Below are 22,325 nucleotides of genomic sequence, written 5' to 3'. Positions count from 1 at the left end.
ACTTGGTGACTTAGAGACAAGACGCAGGGCTGGACGGTAAACTACTGCGGCTGGCAGGCTAACCGCTAACACGCCAACCAGTCCGGAACTAGCGCTAGCCGCTATAGCTCTGTAAACTACTTTGTTTTTCCTCCATACTGGGCCATTTACTCCTCCTGGGATTTTTTTCTAAGGACTGTACATCAGTTTGTCAAAAAAAAAAAAAAAAGAAGTAGAAGGGTGTTATTGTTATTGAAGAAGGGTAAAAAAAGAAAAAAAAAAACGCTGAGCTAGCAAGAAGGTTAGCTCAATCGCTAACAGGACAATAAGTTCCATTTCCTTTTTGTGAAGGAGTTCATTCTCCAACAGGAGGTTCAATAAAAGTGGAAGGTTTAACACAGCTAATATGCGATGTTAGCTTCCTCCATTTTGGACTCTCAAGCCCTGCTAAATAGTTACCTTTCTTGTAAGACAGTTTGCTAGCGGTGAACTGTGTGTTAGTCATCAAAATTTGCTCTACTCAAAAAATTAGCCATGGATTTACTTCACCCCTCCCAACTGATATATTGCTGTGAAATGTTGCCCTTTTAAATGCTAGTGTGACCGGGCCTTTACACATGCTGTGACCGGCAGACTTAATATTTCATTATCTCGTTAAGGGACTTCCTGGCTGAACGACGGGTGAACTTGACATCTGGTTTGGCGACATATTTTTTTTTGGTCACTTTGGCAATCATACGCTTATCACATGACCAGTGAGATGACTATGAAAATCAAATCTACAGTATATTAACAAAATTAAACAAACCGATGTACAGTGGCACATCTGTGTTAAACAGATACAGATGCACGGATAACACAAGTTTGTAAAAAGGAAACTACAGGACATGCTTTTACTGCAGCAGTGCTGTCCAGCACATTCTGGAGGCAAGTTCATGCAGAAAACACAAAAGCCAAAGCAGGTGCTGTGCAGACGATTCCTCTGCCCCACTGTGTTTTGGGTTCAACTTGCTACTTTAATTAACATCTGCTGGAGCACTTATCACTTGAGCTATTCTTCAGAAGGCCACTGAAGCAGCAGCTCTGCCACAGCGAGTTGAATGTAACAAAACACAGCTAATTAAAACCGGCGGAAAAAAAAAAAGAAAAAACATGTTTTGAAAGTGAAAATGTTCAGGTCAAGTATCATCAATTCTACAATATTTAAACCTTTCATCATACTGTATGCTCCCGTCAGACTTTTTCCTGCCGTCAATATCTTAGTTTGACTTTCAAGTCAGCATCTTCACATTTTATGCTTGAATGTATCAACTCATTGCAGACAGGTTTCTGTTGACAACTTTTTTTTTATCAATATTTGACAACAAAACATCCTGAGAAACCTGACTTAAGATTCATATGACATCAAGTACATTCAGGTTATTAGGTGGATATCATAGTAGAAGAAACATAAGTGTATAATTAAACAGACACTGAATAAACATGCTACTAGACAGTTTCGCACATTTTTTCTCTTTTTTTTTTAATACTTTTTTCTCCCGAATTCAGCAAAAGCAATGGTTACGATGGCCACATGCTTCCTCTGGTCCATATAATGACTCCAGACACCGCTAGCTCTAAGCAACGAGTCTAACAGGGAGAAAACAGCTACAGCTATTCTAGGCATATTCATATATCACTAATGCTAGGAGAAATATAAAATATGACTTGGCAACAACAAAAAAAACCTACGAAGCGAGTAAGACTTAAGCCCTACCATCCTACCCATGATATGGCTTGTCCGTAATTCACCTCCTCCTTTGGCCCTTGGGTGTCTGTTCTCTTGAGGAGCATCCATAGGCTGCTCTGCTCAGCTATTTCTCAAGCTGCCTCCATGGTCTGATCTGAGGTTTTGGATTTGAACCCCCCCCCCCCCTCCAAAGTGCTTTACTGCTCTGCGAGTGTGAAATGCTACAAATTCAGATTTTAAACAGGGCAGACCCTGCTTTTCAGCTCGGCTCTCACGGTATCATTACATTACATTTACTCATTTGGCAGATTCTTTTATCTAAGTCACTCCCCTTAGCACGGCAGAGGCTTCCCAACTTTGCGAGTCGCGCAGGATGTGAAAGAGAACGAAAAGGGCGATGATTGGGCTGGATGATGGAGATGTCTCTGCCGAAGTCTTCCCCATTAAATCTTGGGTGCTGTGATCCTGCTTTAAAGCTGCACTCCAAATGGCTGTGAGAAGGAAAGGAAATCTGATCTTGGAAAACCCCAATTTCTTATGTAATGTTTTGACCGTCTCTCCAAGTTTTTAGCACGTTTTTTTTTTTCCCCCTGGAAACCGGACTCTCTCGCTGCTGTTTAAGTTTTCTTTTGTCATTTTTTAGAAGAAGTCTCGAGATCGAGTAGCAGAACTTAATTTGAGCAAGTACTTTGAGCTAAATTTACAGTTTCCCCATTACAGCGCTCTCTGTTACGGCACTGTCTTTGTAATTAGCCCAAGTTGGCTGCGCTTTGACCAACAGAAAAGTGCTTCCTTAGCTTTACAGAAGTCAAAAGTGTCTCGTCTGTGTAAGTGCATTACTGCACCTACTGCGATTCAACTTTTCACACGTTCAGAACCTCCGCCCCGTCGCAGTAATGAGGGTTAGCGGTGTTACTCTCTCCGAGAACTGCCACTAGCTGATTACTGAGGAGCTGTCGCTGCTGTCGCTAACTCTAGCGAGCTGCCCTCTATCTCCGTCCGTCTGTCCCTGGACCATGAGCCCTGCTAGCAGACCATCAATCAGGAGGCCACAGCAGGACCTCACGCAATCACGGTGCCTGCGTGTGTTTGGGTGTGTGTGTGTGTACACCCGCTGTAATGTATGTGCGCCTCTGTGCAAGCATGCATGTCTGCGTTACATTGCTGATTTTACAACCTATTACGCTTGAAGCAATTTTTCACTTTGCTGGAGCTTCACGCCCCAGGAAAATCCACTGACAGCCACCATTTGCTATTTTCCGGTGTTTCAGCATCGCCGGGTTCTCTAATCTTGTCCGTAATTGCCAAAAAGATTGGTTTCCACAGGTGTTGAGAATAATTTATGCTCTTAATTCTCAAAATCAAGTGATTCGATTGCGATTACAAATACATAATGCAGCCAATGCCGTAGGCTAATAAGCCAAAGCCACAACTGTATCAGAAGATGTAACATTAGGGCCGCAACAAAGAGATGAGAAAAAATTAGTCGATAATTTGATTAGTTGACAAATAATCATTTATACCATTTATCAAGCAAATCTCAAATGCGGTGACATGCCGCTTTTCGCTTTTTCAGTATTCCTGTAGATTAAATATCTTTAACATTGTTCTTCTGACAAAAACTAGTATTTTGAAGATGTCACCTCGGGATCTTGAAAATTGACCTTGAATAATCATTTTTCATCATTTTCTGACTTTTTGCAGACTCAATGATTAATCGATTAGTTGGAAAAATAAATGAACACTGATTATTACAGCCCTTTTCCATCCTGTAAACTAGCAGAAAGTTTAAAGAGAAAAGTCTTTAAGTAACCCGTGTTGTCCTACCAACAGTGTAAAACCCAGAAATATTCAATATACAATGGTATACAACAGCAAAAATGAGCAGATTCGCACAATTGGAAAGCAGCAGAGGTTCGCCATTTTTGCTTGATAAATGAGAATTATGAAAATGATGAAAACGGTTGTTGATTAATTTTCCATTTACTTATCATTTCAGCACCATCTAGTACCACTTCAGAGTCCACCGGCTGCATTTGTTGGTGTTTATGTGCCTGCATAGCCTGCACTGCATGTGCGGAGCATGCGAGGCGGGACCGGCGGACCTTTGGCCTGCCTCCTAGGGCGTGACTGACAGTCCGGAGCTAAATCACAGCGGGGGGGGGGGTTGTCTGCTCGGCAGGATGAAGCCAGGTGTCCCTCTCAACCTTTTCTGTCATCTTTAGACAGGTGCCGCGCGCAGGTGGAGGCTGGCAGTGACAGATGCCGTCCAAAGTCACAGTTTTGCGTTGAAAAAAAACCGGCTCGGATAGAGGCGTGACTGGTACGACACAGGAACTTAATCAGATAAAACTGTGTACTTGCAGTTGAGTTCAAGGTCTGAAAAAGCAGAGAATATTGGAGGTGGAAACATGACAGTGGTCAAAAGCGGGGAACCTTTTGTAATCCTGTTCTTTCCTGGGAGAGAACGAGCAAACTCTCAAAGACTTCCGATGCCTGTGGGAGCCATGGGAATAGTAACAGCCAGTACTAGATTGAATTAATGTTCAAATTTACTCACTCTCTACCGGAGGAGGAGGTGTATTATTTGTCAACCCTGACATTAACAAAGCACAACAGAAAGTATGAAATATTGATACTCCAGAATAAACGCCATTGTTTCCTCCATCATTTAGGCGAGTCTGTGAGGCACTTGTACCTCTGTGGAGGCGGGTCAACAGATGCTCCATCACTACTGACTGATGGAGGTTGCGAAGAAAACGGAGCCGAGCCGCGCCACCCTGCAGCACGCCGACGTGCAACAGTGTTTCCAGCCCCCTGACCGGCGAGGAAGCGCCAGCGGCCGGAAGATTTAGAGGCCCGTTTATTACCGGGTGTTCTGGGGGGAAGCGTGAGAGTGACGCGGTGCGACCGGAGCCGCCGGAATGAACGTCGGCCGCACTTTTTGCGGGCCTTTTTCCCACATGCACGACACAAGTTGGGCTGACTGAGCTGATCCGCGTGCCCTGCTGCAAGGTGAAGCGCACGGGGCGTGATTTGGGGGGGGGGCACACAAACCGCTCGCTGTCTCCCGCGCGTAATAAAAGTCGCGCCGAATAACGATCACCGCATGTAACAACAATGACGAAAGATCACAACCGAGGCACGAGGCACGGCGCCGGCGACCACTTGCAACTGACTCCCGAGTGCAAACGTCTGTTACTAACGCAGAGGTACCAAATTACAACCCCCCCGCCAAAAAAACAAACCCAACAACACACCGTTACAAGCGGCCAGAAAAAGTCACATGCAGCGGCTCGTGTAAATACCACAGCAGGGCCACACAGGTTAATGGTGACATTACCCCTTCGCGAGGGCAAGGGGGAGTGAGAGTAAAGCTCGTCGGTACCTGGTCTTGCTGCTGAGACGCTTTCGACGGTGCATTGCCTTCCTTTGCAGTGGTCATGATTCCCTAAAGCTGGGAGAAACTGTTGTTTCCCCGGCAGGAGGAAAAAAAAAAAAAAAAAAAAAAAAAAAGGACGACGACGGTGTATATTCACGGCGCCTAGGCGGCGTTCGCAGCGGCCAAGGTGTGAAACAACGAGTGGTGGAAGGGCGCGCTGCTGAAGATGAGGAGAGGCAAGAGATTCTCGGTGGAAGCGATAGAGAAGAGAAGAGGAGGAGGAGGAGGAGGAGGAGACAGCAGGGAGAGAGAGAGAGGGAGAGAGAGAGAGGAGCCGCGCGTCTCTCCTCTAAACGCTTGATGCGGGACCCCCTGCGCGAGCCAGCCAGCAACCCACAGGCGCGTGCGCCCCTCGAACGCACGCACGCACGCGCTCAGTCGCTTGATTTTCAAGTCAGCCGAAGGGGGTGGGGGGCACGTGTTGCAGAGTGCGCGGACATCGGCAGCAAATGCAGGCTGAAATTGAGCGCCGAAACTTTAATGGCGAATTCGCGGGGGATGTGAGCCAATGGAATATTCACCTGCAACCGGAAGGCCCCTCTAACTGCCCCACTTCAATCATATACAGCGTCGAAAATCGATGACTCTCATATTTTACTCTCATTTATTACAAAATAAAACCCCGTCTCATTTAATCAAACCCTCTATCACCTAACTTTTTTTTTTTTTTTTTCCTCTATCAGCTTCTGCATTACAAAACCTTCTTGCTGTAATAGCAATGGGGATGAAGCAGACGCTAAAAAAACAAAACACAAAAGTGTAGCTTTTAAGAGATTTAAACTAAATCCTGCAGACCGAAATGCAACTAGCATATCCGGTTCACTGCAGCAGTATTGACAGAAAAGCTCTCGTGCTTTCTACATTTTACAGTAAGAACCAAACTTCTCTTCATTGGGGCTTGTTCAATTAGGCTGTACTTGTTGTACAGTCCCTGTTAAAAACCGCAGCGCTGTGACTTTCTGTGACTCGCCCGCGAGATGTGCCTGACGTTAATTAATGCCTCAGTCCCCCAGCTTGACTCTTTGTATTGCAGGTTCGTAGCCGAATGCGCCGCGCCGTTAATTAAGATCAGGAGGCAGCTGGGTGAAGTCAATTTACCTCGGAATCCCAAATGAATGTCTGCACTGTTGCTTCGTGTGACCAGCGGAGCACAATGGGCAGGAAAACGGCCGTCCTTAAAAAACAAAAAGGAAAAAAAAATCAACTGTTGGATATCCTTGGACGGGATATTACAGAGTCATTTCGTGCCAAAGTGCTGTTTTGTAATTTACTTTGTCTCAACCTGCCCTTTGAGTCTCAGTTTTGTTAAACTTTTCACCACATTTGCATGAACAACACTCCTCAGAGAGAGGGCTCTCCTCTGCGTTGTAAATGTGGTAGATGGCAGGGAGCTGTACCATCTCGCGCTTTTCTGCTCGAGAAGAGTGGGAGCTGAATGGGCAGCACCAGTGGCGCAGCGGGTGGCACGGTCGCCTCACGCGGTTCGAACCCTTTCCGTGTGGAGTTCTGCACGTTCTCCCTGTGCCCGCGTTGGTTTCCTCCCACAGTCCAAAGCCTTGCAGGTGTGGTTTACTGGCGACTCTGAATTGCCCGTAGGCGTGAATGCGAGCATGAACGGTTTGTTTGTCTCTATGTGTCGGCCCCTGTGATTGACTGGCGCCCTGTCCGGGGCGTACCCGCCCCTCTCACTCACCATCAGCTGGGATTGGCTCCAGCCTCCCCACAACCCTCAAAAGGGTAAGCGGTAGAGCTAATGGATGGGTGAATGGAGAGCTGAACGGGGACAGTGCCTACGTATCCAGCGCCTCCTTTGTCAACATGACTTAGAATCCACAGGTATGCTAGCGACTTACGCGAGGCTGAACTTGGGCTCAGGAGTAATCCTGGCAATCCATCCGATTCCAATGAGACATTTCACAAAAAAACAAACAAACAAAAGATGTCAACCTCATGGTGGTGCTGGATGAAAAGCAAGTAAAACACCAAAATCGAGAGGTTTCATCCTCTGGGGAACACAAATGTCTGTTAAAAAACTTCATAGCAATCGATTTAATAGTTGTGGAGTTATTTCAGTCTGGACAAAAAAAGTGGTGGACTATTGGCCGAGTTTTTATTTGCAGAGATCTTTGCTTTTTGATACTCGACAGATAAAAACGACACCAAACCGAATGGTTGCGCTGCCATTTTTCATGTATGAAAAAGAACAAAATCCCACCCAGTGTTCACAGCCTCGGCCACTTGTAGCTCAAAACTACATTAGCAGCCCTCTCCAACAAATCTCAGCCGGTCTTTACCATCAAGAGGATGATGTATGAAACTGCATTACTACTTTACAGCCAATCAATCAGCTCAAAACTAATGACGACCACTCTGGGCGATATCCCCATTGGCTGATGACGGATGCCATGTGGCCGGACCGCAGCAGCCGAGAACGCTACAACCACCTCATTGTCGCCGTGTTACAGGGTGAGTGTACAAACCTCATGTCTCCGATGTTGACAAATGGACAGGAGACGGCAGTGATGAATGCTCCAGAGGGCGGCCCTGTTTAAATACACATTTCTGGAGAGTCAGAAATTAACTGACTGCCAGCGCCAACCTGCCTAAACAAATGGAGCCATCCTCTCAGTTCTGCCTCATCATTTCACTGCCAATGCCAAGCTAGCTGTCATCCAGATGAATTGGAATCGCTTTGCCTAATTAAAACTTCAACACAATCAATACCTGCCGCAATCTTAAAATACTATACACTGACAAATTATTTTGGCATCGATTATAAGCTCTGCAATTGTAGAAACCTAACCGTGGCCACTGGGTGATGATTATGCAGATAAAACTAATTGCCGTTGTTAAACAGGCATCTCCAATTAATCCTGCAAATTTCGGGTCTGGTGTTTGTATATTTAGGTTGCTCGGATACATCCGTGGGATGCACCGACCGACTCGGAAAGCTCTCCGGTGCTTGTGCGCGCTTTCAGAAACAGCCCCCATACGCTTAAAAGACAGAGAATGGATACGAATCGAAAAGCCAAAAAAGTGGAAGCATAGGAAAATGAGCTGATACTCCGGTCATTAAAATTGAGAGGACGAGGTAGAAAAGGAAAGGCTGCTGATCTGAAAGCCGCCTAAAAACCCAGACTCCAATTCCTATTTTCTTTCCTTAATTTAATTATAGAAGCACAAACCAAAGAAAAGTCTTGGCAAAGCTTTTCGTTTACCTAAAGCAAACAGTTGTTTCCATGAGTGCTCTGGCTGTACAGCTTTTTAATTGAGATATGTGGAGAACTAAAGTGTTAAATCCCTATTAACACCACTGGGGTATGAGAGGGATCATGCACATTACATGGAAATCTGGTGTGTTTTCGATTAAGTCTCTTGTGGAAACTGAAGGAACTTGGAAATCGCACCCAGAACAGTACAGTATATTTTAAGAAAAGACTTCAAAGGCTAAATTAACATAACTTCAGTGTGTTAAATATATGGTTATTTAAACCAACTATAGTGTTTTTTTTTTTTTTCAGTGTCTACACCCACATAAAACGCACTCCCGATTTGGTTTCGTGTATATACATATATATGCACAAATCCACTTGCATAAAATGTGTCCCAACACACTCGTCGCGAAGAGAATGTAATCTAAAACACAATATTTTCTGACTTATAGCCAGCTGCACTCTCCTAGAACACACCCTGTCATTACATATGGCTCGAGCCACCTATCAGTGTTACATTAATTCCAAAAATCAAACCAGCCAGCCCCCAGTGGATAGAATAGCCAGGGGAACAAGTGTAATGGGATGTTTCGGAAACAAAAGTTGTTCAGCGCTGTACATCCCCATGACTCCTTTTGATTGAACACCTTGAGGAGGTCTCCATTTCCTTGTGGGCTGCCGCCTTATTTCTCGGAATGTAAATTCTGATCTGGACAAATCTCATATAGTATATGAAGGAAGAAGCTTAAAAATAAGAACCAATATCGCCCCAGAGAGAGGTCGAGGATGGATAAGTGATTGCTCTGGCGCTGACAAAGAGGAAGACCGAAGGTCTGGGATTCGCGCTCTGAGACTCTGCTTCCCAGCAGGTGGTGTGTCCTACCACGGTCTTATTTGTCTGACACATGACGGCAGGCGGTGGGCTATTTGGAAAAAGTAATTGTTTTGCCATCCCTCCCCCCTGCTCCATCTCCCCGCGAATATTCTATGTCAGGTCCCTTAAATAAGGACAGCTCCAACCCATCATCCTGAACAGAGAGGGGATGCATCAGGATGGAGTTTTCTTCTCTTGCCGGCGCCAGGCGTGACTCATCAGCCTTCACACCACTCAGTCGTGAAATGTCAACAGAGCCAGATTCCACAGCCATGCCTGCATTTCCAGCACCGAGATGATGGGCCCGTCTGTGGTGGTGAATTAGTTTTTGGTTTTTTTTTAGCCTTTCCCTTATTAGCATACTCGTTGTGTACGGTGTGTCCTCCCCGCTGGGGAGTAAGACCGAAGCTCAAGGACTGAAGCAGAGGCCAATCAGGTCTTCCAATAGTGCCACCTTGGCTTTTGAGGTCGCAGAGACTGATCATTTTTTAGATGCATTTGTGGTACTTCTTGGCATGTACGCACTACAAGTTTTGGTCGTAACACTGCAAAGCTCATGCAACAAAAGAAAACAGCCCGCAAGTGTGAATTCTCCTCTTTTACTCCCTGTGTTAACTTCACAATGCTGCTTTCCTCCCCCAGCTAATAAATGCTAATAACATGTTCGTAACAGGTGTCACATGGACATCATCTTGTTTTTGAAAAGGCTCCGTTGTCATGACAACGGTGGACTGCCTCATGCACTAAATGGGGTTTGTTCAGGATTGCTTTAAGTCAGAGTGCTTTGTGTTTTGCATTTCATGATATGCTTCAAAAACTGATCTGACTGTGGAGGGCTCTTTGAAATAATCCCCAAGCCCCTTTTGAAAAAAACAAAAATCAGTCTGAAAATATCACTGATGGTTTGCACATATCCAAACCCAAAGGAATGCTATAAAAAAACAAAAAAAACAACACCAAACCAATCAGAGTAGCCATGACAAATAACACTATCTCACATGCTCTTTGAGAAGACGACAAGTGGCTGCTGAATCAGCCACTTCTCGACTTCCTGGAATACGCAGTGCATCGCTCCTTCAAGGACTAACGCTGCCTGGAATAAAAGCCCTCTCCCAAACAGCTCCTGCTAACACATATAGGACCTCGCAAAAAAAGCCTGGCGTACTAGCGCCGATTTCAGCAACAGGCAAAAGGACACCCCACCATACTTATCCAGGCGCCATCAAAAGCCTCAGTGTGCTGGAATAGATTTCAGCACCACTTAATGGACAGCTCCGACAGTGCATTTCACCCCCACGTCCCGGACTCCTCTCACCGAGAGGAGGGGACCCCGGAGAGAAAAATACCGGCACAATGTGCTCTTTTCCCCCTTTGAAGAAGATGCTGACTACTGAGGCTGTGACAAAATGACCTTGACTGGGCATCGAATGTCATCAGGTTACGATTATTATGAACTGATATGGCCAGAAAGAATTCCTTCGTGTGTGAGAAAACGCTACCAACGGCACAGCTGATGGTGGAGGAATTATGCAGAACATCCCCTTCTCAGTGTTAAATTACAACTCAAGAGCCCCGAAAGATAATATATTTTAATCTTGTAACCACTAGATGTCTCTTAAAATCTTGGGTTTAATTGACATCTCTCTTAGGCCCGTTTTGTCGCAGGGCGAGTTACAACTTCATCATGGAGTTGTGTGACCTTGCAATAAAACCCAGAACAACTCCAACACAGGACAGGTCTAATCAGCCATGATGACAGTAAACATCTGTGTGGGTATGCAGGGCAGGGATCGTATATTTTGTATATAAAATTCAATTTGCAGCTTTGCAGTGGCTGATAAATAAATGTAGCGGTCTAAAATTTCCACAGGAGGACTATGAAGGAGCATTAACTGGGAATACTCAGTACTCAACTTTCCACCACGGCGAGCTGGATTTTTTTTATATGGACTGACTATAAATGTGTTTAGGTTAGCCAAGAAATAACCGTAATGAGGAACCATTTGAGTGCGCCCTGTAATTTTCTGTAGGGTCAAGAGGGGACTTCCTTCTTCCAATGATGCAGTGATTGAGCAGGTACAAGAAAGCAAAGAAGAAAAGAAAAGAAAGGACAACACGACCCTCTTGAATGAGCATGCTGTTCTGGCTCAGATATTAATGGTACGATAATGTGTTTTCTTATCTTTTTGGCAGATAAGCTAAATTTAAGTCTAAAATACATTTTATTGTAGAATAGTTCCTTTTTTTAAAAATTCATTTGTACTGTAAACATCATTCACAAATTGTAACATTCACCATCAGGTTGGCTCCCGACCTTTGGATCAGGACCCACACAAAGGGTCACAAGGCTAATCTAATGGGATTAAGCGGATAGGGGAGCAGAAATTTGACGCACCAGATTATGCTATTTTCACACTCTCCTCTAATCTTTGCTTCCCTCCCTTTTGAAGAGCTGGATCATTACACCTTCAAAACCCTCTCAAATAAAACTAGAACTAAAAAAATTGGTTCAACTGGTCATAGCACATAGACGTATGCAACCAGTGACCAGCCGAAATGGATGGGAACCACTGCTCTAAGCTGCGCACTTTCCTCACATCACAAGTCGCTGGATTTTTAAGTATCTGCGAAGAAAAAGAAAAAAAAACCTGAATACTAATAGCTTAGAGAAAAATACACAACCTGCCTCTAAATTATATTCACCTGGTCCAGCGTTATGGCACTGTGCTCCATTAAAGCTTATTCAATAAACAGCAAGCCACCAAATCGGTGGTTCAGCACTTTTGTTCTTCTGCCTGAATGAAAAATAGGACTGTGACTCCAAACGGAGTAAGCATCTTCTTTATTTCACAGGGGGCATTAAGATATTGTAATGCCCATTTCCTCTATAATGACCCATGGGCTTAATGGCTAAGAGTGACCCATGATAAACTGCAATCATGTTCTGCCTCCTTAGGCCTTAAAGTACAGTGGGTGAGGCTGTGGCTCAAATGAAAAACAAGATTGCATAAAACGGCACATGCAAAAGCCAAAATTGATAATGCTTTTCTCCTATTATCCACAACTACACTGGTTAAGCTGGAGTTGCTGGGTGTGTTGCTCTCTCAGTCTCTAGACCGTGATAAATCACAAGTCGGGGAGACCATTTGTCACAGTGGGCCACAAGTCCTTTCATCACACCGGGTCTCTCTCTCTCTTCCTCCCTGATTCACTTGGCCCTCACCCTCCCACTCGCCTCTCGTTCCTCCAACCTCCGTGGTGGAGTTTCATTCCTCACAGAAAAGCTTTGTTGTGAATTTGTCACTGCTGGAGCCTCCGCGCTGTGTTAGCCATGCCCTTGGGTTTCTAATAGTGCCAGCAGTGCACGGTGGCGCTGAGATAGAGGTGGAGCTCGGTGGGGCGCTCTCTAACCAAGCCAAGAGAAGAATGGATGGTTACGTTGCAAGGGCTCTGGCAGGTAGTTCGCTGGTGCAACGGGGGAAATTTGAGTACAGAGACTTCACGGACATACAACCACATTTCCAGTGGTTTCTGACGTATGCATGGCGTGTGCCAGGGCTGTGGAGAGACAAATGAAAAGTGTACTAGAATCGGTCCTGAAGATGAGGGGGGCTTGGTGATGCCCGGCAAGGGAAACACTGTAATTGGATCTTCTTTTATAGGCGCTGCCTGGTACCCGTATTCTACTTGACACATCCTTCTGAGTAGCACAACTAACAAAAACCGCCCTCACTGTGATATACAGCATGTGTCTTGTTATTTCACTTCAAAATAATGCAGCAGAGCAGCAAAACTTCAGGGAGGAAGTGGAGGTCTGAAAGGTAAAACTGGCAAACAGATTTCTGCCTGCATCCGGAAGACTCAAAGCAGATGTATACCATTAAATTTAAAAAGGTCAAATACTTTGTGTGGAGCTTTGATGATGGGACAAATATGCCTAGATCACGAGCCGATTTAAGAGGTAATTATAGAGGTAAAAGTATTCCAGATATGTGGCTTATACCCGGGGAGTATTCTTTTGTGTGAGGATGAGGTGAGGACGATTTGAAATATTAAGGTGAGATTGCTAGCAGGGGGATACTGTCTCGAAGCAGGCAATAAAATAACTCATTAAAACTTCTCGTCTCCTAAGACAGAAGATAAGCAACTGGGTAAGAAGCGTGGATTCTGACAAAGACAAACCAAATAACCTCGACGACGGAGATTCGTTATCAAAATCACCTCCTTTATCGAGCTTTTCTGATTCAATGTCAAAGCCTTCTGCATAACAGCGATGACGTGGATTTTAATAACAAGGACTTTGCCTGAGTGGAGTTTATTATAAAGCGCAGATGGTAAAGAATTTGTGTGCACGGGCTTATTCAAAGCGACGTTTTCTATGGAGCACTGTGCACTGTAGATGTTGAGCATCGAAAACTGAAAAGCCCTCTACCGTCACGTATTGGCCCTGACCTGAATACCAGAAAAGACCAGTGCACACAGACAGAATGATTACTGAAAATCAATGTAGGATTCTGCGAAGAAATACAAATAAATAATATAATAACATCTGTGCGTGTTTGTGTGATGTTCGATAATTTCCCCGTAGCCTGACCTTTGTTTTGTCAAGTTCACGGAGGTCTTGCACAATTTAAGCACAAAACTTGGTAGCAAAAAGGTGGAGGTGCAGTGGGTTGTTGCTATACATACCAAATAAAATGAGAAAAGGAATCAGTGTTGGAATGTGCCATTTCAAAAAGGTGGAGGACGTGTTTTCCAACTCCAAGCACAAAATGGTAGCCCAAGGATTTCCAGGGATTGGTGTCGGAACTGACACGTTTGAGAAAAGAAAGAAAAACAGTGCAAATCCTGTTTAGGAGACATGTTACATTTTAAGTATTTTTTGAAAATTCCAAGTCAGGATTTCTGACTATGTTTTGCCACATTTGTGGACTAGTACTGTCTGTAAAGCTGGGTTAACACTTGACACATTGTGTTTTCATTTATAGTTCAACGTCAGATTGTACCCCCTTTTTGATGCGGTGCAATGGCGGACTACGTAAATACTCCTAGAACTGGAGCTACAGCCGGGTAACTTCTATTTTGCCTTGTATCTAAACAGGAGGCTGCTCCAGTGCAATCCTCGTGTTTATGGTCTTTCATTCACTTTAGTAGAGAGCGACAATTGTATGGAGCAGGAGGTTCGCAACGGAAACGTCTCTGCTAAATGTGCGTCGCTGAGAAGGTGAAAAGATATCTGAGCCTCTTCATCTTCTTGTTTGCACTATCAACAATCTCCCGGGACATCCAAAATTGTAGGAGACAACACGAGCGGCCAAAGCTGACCCCTTCACGGGTCCGACGTGTACAGTTGTTGCGTTCCTGAGGAGGTGCACGTCAGCTACACCATATAGCTGCAGTTGCGCTGGAGCTACGCCGTAACGCCTTCATGCACAACCCCAAGTTCCCCCTTAAAATGTTCCCTGTTATACAAAACACATTATGCCAACAAACAACAACCTGAGAAAATGGCAGTCGTGTGACGATAATTTATCTGATGATAACATGAAACTGAAATTGATTTTCATTCTGAACAAAAAAATGAATGACAGGAACTAGCCTCTCTGAAGGCGTGAAAATGAGCTCAGATATTATCTGTGTATTTTTCAGATTAACAGAAACGAAACTCCAGTGTCAAACAAACTTGTTTGAACATAACATGGAACGGGGGGTAAACTTATGACTGAGCACAGACTGCTGGGTAAGATTTTTGTGTGAAGGCACCTTTTCTCAGATTCGTTAATTGCTGTATATTTGCCCAGTATAATTGAATATCATGACCTGCTTCGTTTGCAGCAGAAGAGAACACAGTTGAGGAGGTAAGGTAGAGAGTAACTCTGACTCCCGGGAGCCACCTCTCTGTCCGTTTCACTCTCTCCGGCAGTACTCGTCCTCCTATTAAGCAACAGGCCAGCTGCTTGATTGCCTGGGGGGGGGTGGCTTGACCTTCCGCTGTTCCCCCCAGCAAGGGACAGGAGCTGCGGAAGGATTTCCGATTGGCTTGGGCAAAACCTACCCAACTCATTTACTCGAAAAAAGATTTTGTGAGCAAATGCATGCCGCGACAAATATCAGGCCTGGCAGGCAGGGCCCTACGGAGCGAAGGGCGAGTCCGTTAAGGACAGGAACAAAGAATGAATGAAAGACTGATAACGAGAGAGAAAAAAAAAGAAAGAAAGCTTACTGTGGCCTATCGTCAGATCCTTCTACGGTGAAAGTAAATGCACTGAATTCGTGGGCAGACTTTTCAATTAAGCAAAGGGTGTTTTATGGTCTTAGAAAGGGTCCATGAAAATATAAAAAGAGAGACACTGTATGAGCCAATATTTTTTCTCAAACTTTCTAAATCCAGAGTAGGTTTCCCATCTTTCTGGATCGCCGAGCAACTGTGAGTAAAGCATTTCAAGAAGACAAAGTACTAAAAAACACAACATAGCCAAAAGTACGCGGACACTCGAACATTCCGCTTTGGTAATGGCTAAACACGTCACCCCAAAACAGTGGGCATTAATCCACCGCTATAGCAGCCTCCACTCTTCTGGAGAAGTCTTTCCGCAAGATTTTGGAACCTGGCGGCAGGGATTTGCTCCCACTCAGCCACAAGAGAATGAGGTGATTTCCAACACTGATGTTTGGTGATAAGGCCTGGCCCACGATCGGTGTTCCAGTTCATAACAACGGTTTTATATGGGGTTGAGGTCGGGACTCAGGTTCTCCCACACCAAACTGGGAAAATCATTTCCTGATGCACCTGGCTTTTCTGCATGGGGGGAACTATCTGGTTGAAACTGTAACAATGGAGGCACACTTTCGAAAACATTACTGTATGCTGTAGCATGAAGATTGGTAAAAGTTAAACAGGAATTAAGCCTTGCTAAGAGCAATCAATATTCTGAATGTAAACGAGATGAGATAACAGACCCTCAACCGTATCCTCTCTTTCCCATTGTTAACCTGTATCGTTCTCATCTCACTTCAGGAATAACAACTTTTTTGGGAAAACTAAAGAAAAACGTCACAACTGTGGGTAGGGGTAAAGGGTAGGTCCACATTTTTAAATTCAGCTTAAACACATGCCCATAGCTATGCAAAAAGATTTATTAATTGCTGTAATGTTTGCTCCTGTCCATGCTGGGCGTGACCAGATCCCATGCTAATGCTTTTCCAGTGTAAGAGATTGGGGGGGGATCCTCACAAAAATTCAAGCTTAATATTTTGCCCAAACCGATACGAGGCTTCAGCAGTTGCAGTGGATGGTGTAAAAACACACATTTGAGTTCCTACAGATGAAATCCAAAATAAATTACCTGGGCATTTTTGCAACATTTCCTCTGATCAGTGGATTAAGCTAAGCAAAAATATATGTGTCTGATTTTTTGTTTTTTTTAATTTAAATAAGGACAGAAAAAGGTAAAAAATAAAAAGTGGATGAACACCAGAGACCAACAACTGGTTGAAGCATTTCTTCCGGCGAGATCTCGCTGCGTGTGTCTGGGCTGTTGATAGAGTAACAGTGCAGTTCTGAGCTTTCAGGGCAGAAAAAAAAAAAAATGATGGTCATAGATCAGAAACTAGCATTTGAAACAAAAATAACAACTTCAGCTGCATTTGCCCACCATCTTCTGAGAATGACAGTCTTCAAATATCAAAGCACAGAGCGCGTCAGCGAGCAAGGTGTGCTTCTGGGCGGGGGGCTGATGTGAACTCAGACTGTCGAATCAAAGGGAAATCAAAACAGTGCACGGTCGGTTGATCAAAGTGCCAATCAGGACCTGGGAGACTCAGCTGCTTCCTGCTGGGCAGAAATACAGGCTGTTGGGAGGGAGGACGCAGGCATCTGGGGAGGACAGACAAGCCTTCAGACACATTATTCGGTATTGATGCTTTCCATCGGCAATACAGAACAATGGCTGGGGAGGGTTGGAAAAGATTATGCCGTTCTTGTGTTTTATTTATCACATGAAGGGTTCAGAATCGTTGCTGCTCCGATTCTGCTGCTGTGCTTTCATTACATCACACCCTTACACCACGCTATTGCTTTCATTCTTTTGATCTCCAAACAATGAGTAACACATACATTTTCTGTGAGAATCCGGGTTTATTAGCATCAGTTCCTGCAATGGAATTCATGTTCACATAAATCCTTATTTAATGCCTCACCTGATACCCCATCTTGCAAATCCAAAGGGAGTGCAGCGAGAGGGAGATAAGCTGGTTTTATGCCACGAAGAGGCACAAACTAAATGAAGCACCTGGCCTGATGTAGAGTAGTATGGATGGATGGTTCAATACCGAGCACAGGCCCCTAGGCCAGAGCCTCTGTATAAAGGGACAACAAAGAGGCACAAAGAGGCCATAAATAACCATAAAGAGACTAAAAACAACTGCAAACGGAAGCAAAATGATTACAAACAGATGCAAAATGAACACAAACCGATGCAAAATGATTACAGAGACGAGACAACTTCAAGTCTTCTTCTCCTATGTGGGAGGGGTTGAGGGCCGTTTACACGTCCGTGCTCAGAAAATCCATCCGTTGAAATATGGCCTCTATTTACATCGCGGAGACAAAAATGCTGACATACAAGCTAGATTCATTACTGTCCCGGAGCATGGGCGGGCAAGACCTCTTCCCTGATTGCTCCGGACAACGACAACTTATCATTGATGTAACTGTGAAAATGCCTTCAAGGCAGCTGTGATACCGTAATCATGGGCAAAAAAAACCAAATAAATCCTCTTTGTATAAGTGAAGTGTAGTTTTGAGAGGGAATAATCTGCCAGATTTTGCAGGTTGATTCAGTTACGCTGCCGAGAGAGAGGAAGTCCATCTCCCGCTCCCTCTCCAACCCTTTCCATCGAATGGACGCAAAAAGCTGCAGCGGGAGAGCAAGTAATAAGTAGCCTTCGGTGCCAAAGCGAGAGTGCATAATGGGGTTGCTGGGGGGGCGTCGGGCCAACCGTACATGCTATACCCTCAACGCTCCTGCTGCAGCTGTGCTAGAGGATCAGAGGGGAAATATAGATTCCTAGGGTAAACAGAGGGAGTGGATTAGTCCTCAGATGACAACTGATGCTTTGTGTATATAGTTCTTAGTATAGAGAGAGGAGGTCTGAATACCCTCTTTACTGCCTATGCAATAATGTGTGCAAGATATGAATGCAGGCGTTGAGCTAAAGATAAAGTCAGAGTAAATTAAAAAAGGAATCCTATAGAAAATCTCTGCATCATATAACCTTCGGTTCTGTTGAGACAGCATGGTCGTCATGAAAGAGAACATCAAATCTGTCCAACTTGTCTCATCTTTCCATTTAGAGCGGCAGCACTCAACAATGAACCGCTGCATCCCGTTATCGGGGGAGTGTTCGGGATTGGCAGCCCCCCCCCCCACCGGCATTCTATCTGTTTGATTCGGCCCATCTGAGGTCACCGTCTTATCACCTCTCAGCGGTTTCTCTAACTGGCCTTTACAGCTGTCGGCCGGCGGTAATTCTGCTTTTATCTGCCACGGCACAGTCAGCGGCTGGGACCTAATGCTACTTTATTACGCGCGTGCATTCTCGCTCACACCGGGGGGTTGAACTGCGGTAGCGGTTCGCCAACATTTGAGACTGATAATGGGCTTTTATTAAACATAAATGAATAGTAGATGATGGAGGTTGCTCCCAGACCTCAGCAACATCAAAGAGAGGGTTTTTTTTTTTTAAATGGTTTCATATTAAAAGGCGGCAACCCAGTTTTTTTTTTTTTCCCCCTTTCTTCTGGTATTGAAAAGGTAATGTGGGTCTGCCCTACCATGACTACATACTACAACCTTATTGTTTGACCAATGTGTTTCGGCTTGTGTTTGTGGCCAAAGTCACTGATGCTCATTTAGCCACGACCTTTCAATTTACGATTTGAAACCAAGTTTAAAAAGGTGCTTTGAGGAGTTTATAACCTGCTCATGAGGGATACACGATTAAGATACAGCCCCTCTCTTTTTGTGTGCAGTACGTTCCGAATACTGTTCCTAGCATCTACTCGTCAGCCCTAATGATCCATCTGATGTGGTTGATTTAGAATTTTTCCTGACAAAATGACAGCTGTTTGGAACATATGGAGAAGGGAGAGATGGGGGAGGAGCGGCTGACACGTTTCTATGATTGTTTTTGATATGTTTTCATGTTTTTCGCCGCCACTCAGAGCGACCGCTTCGATCCCCTGTACCTGTGTGAATCCAAACTGACCGCAGATGCCGTCCGCGGTGAAAGGGGCAAGCTACAAACATTACTAAAGCCTACAGGGGATGATATAGGCACTGAAGCAAGGAAAAAAAAAAACACACGCATACAAATTTCAGTCAGAGGCTGATGCAGTCAGAGGCACCTCTCAGAGCAAGCCCAAATTAGTACAAACAAACCCCTACAGAGCTTCGATCTGTACCGAACACCCACTTCACTCCAGAGGACGCTGACATTTGAAGACAGAGCTCTGGCATGAGCACGGGGAGCCAGCGGAGTTTGATTCGGAAACCACAGCCATCCACATCAAATACTTTTGTGGATTTTTGTACAAATCACAACAGGCAGGGAGTTTTGTTTACCAAGCTCTGCTGAACTTCCTTTCATAACATTTCTCTCATCGAGCCACTGAGTAGTCATTGTAAACTAGATGTTTTGGAGTGTTGTCCCCTGTCCCACAATATAGTGTGTTCTCCAACTTTGTCAGCTTGTCTGATTTTCATACAACAGAAGCCAGGGAACAGAAAAATGTGCCATTAACATTGCAGAAAGAAAGAGGCCTTGTCATCTAAACCATTATAACATAAATATTTGATTACAACATAAAAGGTCTCTCTTGTAAGTTAGCCTGGCCATGCATACAAAGAGAGGATTTAAGTCTTAGTGTGGCGGTACACCACAGTGGGTCAAACAATTTTAGATTAGCATAAAACCAATGTGTTCTTTGGTGTTCATTAAATATTAACAATGCTGTTGCTAAATCTTATAATCTGCACTGATTACTGCAGTGTAGATCCTTGAAATCTGGTGCTAGCGCACAATGGCTAATGAGAGCATAGCAGCAGAATCGTTAAGTGTTCATCAATTTCTGATGTCCACATCTTGTGCTGTTCTCGCTGCGTACGTACGTGTGTGTACGTGTGTGTGTTGTGAATAACAATAAAACACAATGCACGCTCACAGGAACATCTCGCATCTCAGAAGTACACTCTTCAGAAAATTTAATTTTTTTTTTTTAAACGAACCCTGCAAAGATCATCGCGCAGTGATCAAAGGCGGTCATTAGCGGACGGAGGGAGAATGAAACTCACACTCATCATTATCTCGGCGTGTTCACAAAGGATCTCATTAGCGCTTTAACAAAAAAGGACGAGCGAAAAAAAACATTAGTCTCGAAAACCTCAAAGGAAATTTCCTTTTTTCACAGCCTGGATCTTATTTTTGCAGCTTTGTCCATCATTCCTATTGCTTATGATCACAACTCTTCTACATCGCTTCTTAAACTTTGGAAGACGACGACTCTTACAAAACTTAGTAGCTATCACCTCAACACCTTTTGTTGGAAGTGAAAATGAAGGTGAGCACCATCTGTCCATTATTAACATACTTCCTGGTTCAACTTTGACCTATGCTGAAACACACTTGGATTTCTACAATGCAATAGATGAATATATCCGTGTTATATTAATTTACACACAATACCACTTTTCCCAAAGAGGCTTAGGGCAAGGACTAGTAATAAGTAAAACATCTTCAAGGGAAAACCTTGAGCGGTAGAATAAAAATGGAAGACGCCCTGAAAAGGACATGAGGAGACCTCTTTCCTAGGCTGGTAGGTGTTGATGACCAAACAAAAACTTGTATGATTATCTGACTGCTATTGTTTATGGTTTATTGGATACAGCCAACAGATTATTATTGATTAAATATTTCAGTTTTTCCAATCACACAAAAATGCCAGGCTCTAGAACCAGCTTGTGAAATTGTCAAGATTTGCAGCTAATCTATTTTATATACCTGGAAATTAATTTATTTAAGATGTCACCTGGGGCCTCTTGGAACACGCGATGGGCGTTTTTCACTTTTTTGGAAATTTAACTGACCAGAGGTTTTCAAATCGCAAGGCGCACCGCCCCACAGGGGGGGGTCCTAGCAGAGTTAATGTAGTTTGGCCTGCTACGGAGGCCCGCTTATCAACCGCAGATGAAGCAGTGGCTGCGACACACAGCTCATGAAGCTCATCCTTTAAAACCCTTGGCATCAGATTACTGCAATGTGTCAAAAAGGTCAAGGATCGAGTCTTTACTCAGTCAAAGTCTGAACACAGACATGAAGCACATTTTTTGGATTCAGTTTCACATGCACTTTCCAAGGATATTGTCAAAAAAATTCAATTGTGAATAAATATGCATAACTCAGCGTAGAAAGAGACTGTTTCTCCATTAAAAAAAAAAAGACCCCATAGGTCTTTTGTGCAGGCAGCTTACTGTATTACAGCCCGTAGTTATGTTTTATTGTCAGGGGACATTGAGCAGTTCTGTGAGACAGCATCAGTCTTGCCCCAAAACGATATGTTTATGTTCAAGTGACAAAGTCTATAATATAGAGCGATAAAGCTCCATACACAAGACAGATGTGTCGACAGGACACTGGACTTCAACACGGGAGAACGCTGTTCGTTTCCCATTTCCAACCGATGGGCGACGTTGTTTCTTTTAACCATGACGAGTTTGGAGGACTTGTTGCTTAGAAAACACACAAAGAAAGATGCTCGCCACTGTATATCTGCTGAACTCCCCTGCAGATCATCATGTTCAAGTAATCCAGCGATAGTTGTCTGCACATTCATGGGTACAGTGCAAACAGGAACTGCTAATAGCTAATTTGGCATACGCTTAAATGGTGCCAATTTGACAAAATGTAAACAAATGTAGGCTAAAAAAAAGTTGTCTCTGTTTTGTTTTCAGATAGGGATGATGACCAATATTGCGTCAAAGGAGAGCCCAGAGCCAGAAATATTTCACAATAAAACCTACGCTATTGGCT

The 22,325-nt window shown here is 44.2% G+C and overlaps 1 protein-coding gene across 4 annotated transcripts in view; it reads right to left on the bottom strand.

Annotated features, from left to right (window-relative positions):
• The window catches only part of LOC120789608 (dipeptidyl aminopeptidase-like protein 6), a 186,594-nt gene that overhangs the window by 80,108 nt on the left and 84,161 nt on the right, over window positions 1-22,325 (bottom strand). The window contains exon 1 of one of the 4 annotated variants that reach the window (XM_040126396.1): window positions 5,097-5,185. The exons of the other annotated variants lie outside the window; for them this stretch is intronic. Coding sequence (XP_039982330.1) covers window positions 5,097-5,153 — 57 coding nt within the window. The 5' untranslated portion in view covers window positions 5,154-5,185. Of the gene's footprint in view, window positions 1-5,096; window positions 5,186-22,325 lie in introns of those variants that run through there. 4 annotated transcript variants of the gene reach the window in all.

This window comes from Xiphias gladius, chromosome 5, assembly GCF_016859285.1.
Source record: "Xiphias gladius isolate SHS-SW01 ecotype Sanya breed wild chromosome 5, ASM1685928v1, whole genome shotgun sequence".
NCBI lineage: Eukaryota > Metazoa > Chordata > Actinopteri > Istiophoriformes > Xiphiidae > Xiphias > Xiphias gladius.
The sequence above is the reverse complement of the archived record's forward strand: the minus strand, read 5'-3'. Positions and strand labels throughout refer to the sequence as shown.